The 6,102-nt window shown below is 32.7% G+C and overlaps 1 protein-coding gene across 1 annotated transcript; it reads left to right on the plus strand.

The window, feature by feature from the left end:
- The first annotated feature begins 211 nt into the window (after positions 1–211).
- On the plus strand, positions 212–5,169 carry LOC105431927 (erythroid differentiation-related factor 1). Its single transcript, XM_011646446.3, has 9 exons — positions 212–408; positions 727–1,765; positions 1,856–2,269; positions 2,341–3,120; positions 3,198–3,377; positions 3,458–3,828; positions 3,950–4,268; positions 4,350–4,635; positions 4,815–5,169. Exons 1-9 carry the CDS (start codon positions 370–372, stop codon positions 4,954–4,956), a joined length of 3,570 nt encoding a protein of 1,189 aa, XP_011644748.2. The 5' UTR covers positions 212–369; the 3' UTR covers positions 4,957–5,169.
- The last annotated feature ends 933 nt before the right edge of the window (positions 5,170–6,102 follow it).

The raw sequence follows: 6,102 nt of genomic DNA on the forward strand, positions 1-6,102 counted from the left end.
CATATTTTTTATTTATAATTATTTTTATGTTATATTATAAATATATATTTTATTTAATTTTGTCTTTATATATGACTTTCTGTGAAATTTATAATCTAAGTAATAATTTAAATTAAAAATTATTACTTAGATTTCAACAAAATTATGTTCTCTTCTATTCAAAATATATTACCTTACTTAGATAATGTAGGAATTTAACACTTCAGCAACGGATTATAATATCGACGAAATGATATTCTACTATAATCTACGTAGTCGTATAACTCTCGTCGCGTAGGCCGAGCGCTATGATCGATCTTTCTAGAAATTGTCGGACACCGTATGGATGCGCAGTGTTTGTTCTTTTGAGTCACATGTGGCGGTTAGTACATGAGAATGTCAACGAATTCAGATATCAATGTTGACGCGGTGAGTTTGTTTCAAGCATTGTCAGCGTTTTAATATATATGATATTTTGACTAAAAATGATACAGTCTGCAAAAAATATATTAATATTATTATTATTGTAATTTGTGACATGTTTGTGAAGATGATTTATAGTATATCTTTATATTTTTAATATCTCTATAATTTTAAGATTTTTATATCTTTTTTATATCGCATATACATTACATGCATTATATTTATCCTTCTTTTAATTTAAGTATAAATTAAGTCAACAACGTTTTGAATACTAGTAAATTTAACAAAGAATGAAAAATTAAGAATTAATTCTATATGTTATAGATGAAGTCAATGGCTCTAGCTATACCACCGGATTCTCCAAAGAAACCCGTAAAGTCAACTGCAGTGGTGAAATATTCTGCGGTTCAAATACCAGCAACATACGCTCAATTGCAGTGCAACACAGACTTGAATCTTCCTCCTAGCAACTGGCTCAGTAGCTCAGCAGAAAGTTATGGTCTGCAAAATGTTTGGCCTCAGAGTACAGGATTCTCTAGCTTTCGCATGGCACATATGTTTCCCGATTGTGTCGGTGAAGTGGATGTGGTGTCAGATGCTGAGAATATAAAAAAATTACTTAAGCTACCTTATAATCATGATGTGATATCAATGATGGTACATCGTATTGAAAACACATTGTTGTTAGATGATTTTGACATACACAAGTATCTATTGAGACAGGCTGAGAATGATTGGGAATGGCTGAAAAAGTTCTTTTATGAGCACATCTTTCAAAACCTTGGTGATAAAGAGAAGCGTCTCTTCCACAAGGCATACAGTAGAAATAGTTTGCAACAAAGAAATCTGGTGTCTAAGTTTCTATATCATTCTATAGTGCCAGCGGATAAGAATAAACAGAGTGAGAAACCACAATTACCTGTGAAGACATTAGAACCATGTTTACCTGAACCAACGCAGGAGGAGAAAGTACCTGATCCAAACTACAATCATAATTTTGCAAGAAATGTCGTCTGGACATTTGAAAATATACAGATGCTTATTGGAACAGACATGCCAATATTTGGTGGTCAGACACATCCATGCATAAGTTTACGACTAAGAGACATGTCAAAACCTATCAATGTTTTAACAGGAATAGATTATTGGTTGGATAATTTAATGTGTAATGTTCCGGAAGTAGTGATGTGTTATCATTTAAATGGTATTGTACAGAAATATGAATTGATAAAAACAGAAGATCTTCCAAATTTAGATAATTCAAAATTTAGTCCTAAAGTAATTAGAGATGTGGCTCAAAATATTTTGAGTTTCCTAAAAAATAATGCAACAAAAGCTGGTCATACCTATTGGTTATTTAAGGGTAAGTTTGAAATTTGATATGTAAAAAAGATAATTTTTACATTGTCTTAAAAATATTATTTTGATTCACTGTAATATATTTCTCTATTAGGTAAGGATGATGATGTTGTGAAGTTATATGATCTGACATCATTGTGCAGTGATGTTTCGGAAGAGAAGGGACAAAATCCCTTTACCGTACCTGTTGCAATGTTGTTATACAGAGTAGCTCGCAACATGAAATATTCTCCCGATTATCATCGCCATCAGGGTACAATCAGAATGCTATTAAAAAATTGCATTCAGTTGCTGGCTAAAGAAAAATATCCGCAGATTGTGACATCTGCACATTTTATGCTTTCGGATTTATATATACCTTCGGACACAGATCCAGCTAATCCAGGATTATTAGATCAAAGTGACGAGGAAGATGTTCAAAGCGAGTGTGGATGTATGAATCAAGAAAATGAAGAGGAAGAGAAAGAAGAGGAAGTTTGTGCGATCAAATCTTTGACTTTAGCCAACAGTAAGAAAGTTTGATTTCAATTCAATTTTTTCCCTGATTTTAAATTTCTTATTGAAAATCAATATTTGCAGTGAAGGAACAAATGGAACGTGAGCAGCTGAAATACAAAGCACCTCCAATTTCTGGTACAATAGAAGAGAGATGTCTATCCGGATTAGAACATGTTACTCATGGACTCGACTGCCTCCGATATTTTCCAACTGATGATAACGATGAAGAACAAAAAAAAGCGGAAGAACGTGACAAAGAAAAACAAAGATATGAAGAGATGCATCCAAATGTAGCAAAACCTTTTCAAGCGATTCCCATGCCTTACGCCCCATTAAATCAGCAAGACATAAATGCCAAGTCCGAAGAAAATTCGGAGAATCATAGTCCCGCGCATAAAAAGAAAAACAAACAAAAGAAGAAGAAGAGTGAAAAAAATGTTACAAAGGAAGTAGCGAATATGAATGCGTTGTGTAAACCGAAGACAAAAACATTGCCAACGTGGCAAGCGCCGAAAAAAAGTGACAATATTTGTTGGAGTGCACATTTGAAAACATTATTATATGAAAAAGCGTCGTTGATATTTGCTGTACTCGCCGAGAAAGAGTACGTCAATAAAAATTATGGAGCTTCTTTAAGATATATGTTAGAAGTATTGTATTGTCAGAAAATATTGGAAATATTTTGCGACGTAAGAAACGATAAATCAATTAGTTATCTGTTAGGTCGCGCGGGAGATTGTTGCTTTATGACGGTGCAAGACTGGTGTAACGTAGAAAAGCATAGAAAAGATTACGACACAAAGAATGAAATGGAGGAAAAAATAGTCGAAGAACTGTTTAGTATGGATGATTTGGATATGAGTAAATATCGAAATTTATTTTTTAGAATTTTGCGATATAAATGTAATCAATCATTATTGATACGTATTTTATTATAGATGGTGGTGAATTGCTGCCGAAGGGATTAGATAGTCTCGAATCTACTTTGCTTTCTTCATACAAATGTTATGAAAAAGCTTTGTCGTTGGAACCGATGGATATGGATAAAAATAACTTGTTGAGACGTTTGGGAAATATTCATAATGAGTTGGGTGTTCTTTATATGACTCAAGCAAGATGTATGTAAATTTTATATATTTTCGATGGAATAACAAGTATTTGCCATTCATTAATTGAGGAATTTAAAAAATTCTTACAGCTCGATATCAGCAAGAGGAAGAGATTGATTTGCCGAACTCACCGGATGTAACCGCACTTTTAACGCGTTCGTTGACTCACTTGGAATCCGGCGTTAAAGCCTTCGAGACTGTCCATGACGAAGCAAATCTAGCGCTTTTACACTCTAATACTGGCCGACTTATGCGACTTTGTGCACATATGTACGGTAAACAGAACACGAAGGAGCGTCACTTTTACAACAAGGCATTCGCGAGTTATCAAAAAGCTCTGCAAGTCCTAGGCGATAGGAAAACAAATCCAGCAATATGGGACACAGTTATGTGGGATTTTTCGACAACATTATACGTAAAAGCCACGTTATTGCAGGATTATCCTACGGATGAATACAAGGTATGTAGTTTAATTGAGCAATATATTTTATGCAATTATGTAAATAAATTGATATATATTCAAAAAAATTTATCGATTAATAAATATGTTAATAAATTTTTTTCTTAATTTTCTATTGCAGGATGAGGAGGAATTGGGAAGAGAAGTAGTAGATACTCTCCAGAAGGCGCTTAAACATTGCGATATAGACACGCCGGGACCACGTCAACCGATTTATCAATTTCGCGCTGCAAACATTCAACATCGATTGGCTTCGTTATATCACAAAGTATACAGAAAAATTGAGACGGATGTGGATAGTAGCAAGAAAAAAACGAATTTGCAGTTATGCAAATTGTATTACGATAAAGCAGCGAAACTATTGCTTTCGTTAGAGCAAAGCACGGAATATTTAACTGTACAAATAGAAAGAATCGCTCTGGCGGAACATCAAGCGCGTAGTAAGCTTTTTTTGTTCAGAATATTTCCCGTCGTTCAAATTTTGCTTTTTGTTGTAACAATTTTTGCGTTTAATTTTTCAGATAGTACATCTTTTAATAATAAATTAAAAGCGTACCAACATGGCCTGGATTTAGTTTTACAATGTATACCTATTATGGAAGTACTATGCGAACGAACTAATTCAACAAAACAAGTCGATAATAAAACAGAGGATAGTAATATCAAATGCGAGAAAGTAGCCGAAGAACAAAAATTAATAGAGGACGATGAGAATCTCGTACTTTTGTTAGAACAAAGATTACAATTCCTTCTACGATCATTAACTAAGCTATTTTTGAGTAAAAGTCCCGTGCACAATAAAAAAGAGTATGTTTACCATTTATTATATAATTTTTTGAAGATTAATTGAAGATCACAACACACACACACACACACACACACACACACACACACATATATATATATATTACACATATGTACATATATAGTTTATTATTTTTCGACATTATTTTAATATCTTTTTTTTTTTTTCGATTAAATTTCAGGCATGAAACATTTGCAAATCTATACAAGCAGTGCTACACTCGAACATTACGACCAATAACGATGTCCGGATTTACTTTAGTAAAACATATGACGGAGTTACTACGAGAACTCGACGATATGTTAAAACAAGTGGAATCTTAATCAATATGTAAATAAATATATAATATACTAAAATATACATAGTTAGCGATTTTTAATGTATATGATATACGAGTTGCTTTTCAAAATTCATATGATTATTATCCAATCTGCGTATTTTTTACTCTTAAAATTATGTATGTATGTATATATGTATGAAAAATATTTGTTGTTACATTAAATGCTAACTTGTATATAAAATTGTTAAAGACTGAATGATTCTTTTTATCTTATTATCATATGTATTATGAAACATTTTTATTCGAATACATAAATAAAAACATTTTATTACATTTTTAAACTAGGAATAAAGAATATCAAAAAACAGACAGTAATTTGTTTTCCGAAATACATATCACTTTATCTTCTATTGAAAAGATAATAGTTTAGTGAAACCTCTTAAGACGAAGATCAATTAAATGAAAATAGATTCCTAATAGGTCAATATTAGATTCTTCCTTGACAGTCTCTTCCCTCATTTCTTAATTGATACTTAATTCTTCGTGAAGGTCTTATCTCGACGACAGGCTGAAGAGATACCGCCGTGACATTTTAATTAAAATATAAGCAAGGTTGTGTGAAAGGCAAAGTCTAAATCTATTGCCAAGGTCGAGGTTTGATACATGTTTTCCCTATACGTATCAATGTACGTGCCTCCCTGTCTCCTGTTCTCTGAAAGATGGATGGTGATACGAGAGTTTGAATGAGTCTCTGCTTGGCTCATATATAAGTTTCTGATACAGAGCGAGCAAAGAGTTGTGCTCGACTCGATTCAACCCGACTCGGTCGAGCGAAAATTCGATAAAAAACTCATTTATTAGGGAATCCGAGATGAACCGTTGTTGCATGGCCGAGAACCGCCCGGTCGAAGTCAAAGATTAAAGGCAGCATACCCTGGAGCGAATCACCGCTGTGAACTCGATTGTGCGGAAACATTTTACATCAACGAGAAGTTATTACAAGATCGCTTTCATTAAATCTTAGATATATTGAAAAATTTCTCAAAAATAGATCTCATATTTTACAGAGATTTTTCATATGTTTATGTCATGCATGCACTTCTGCATGTATAATATATCAACTTCTTTGAGAAATGTTGATTTTAAGATATATATATATATATATATATATATATGAAACAAAATTAAA

This window comes from Pogonomyrmex barbatus, unplaced genomic scaffold (assembly GCF_055798465.1).
Source record: "Pogonomyrmex barbatus isolate J1 unplaced genomic scaffold, ASM5579846v1 scaffold1, whole genome shotgun sequence".
NCBI lineage: Eukaryota > Metazoa > Arthropoda > Insecta > Hymenoptera > Formicidae > Pogonomyrmex > Pogonomyrmex barbatus.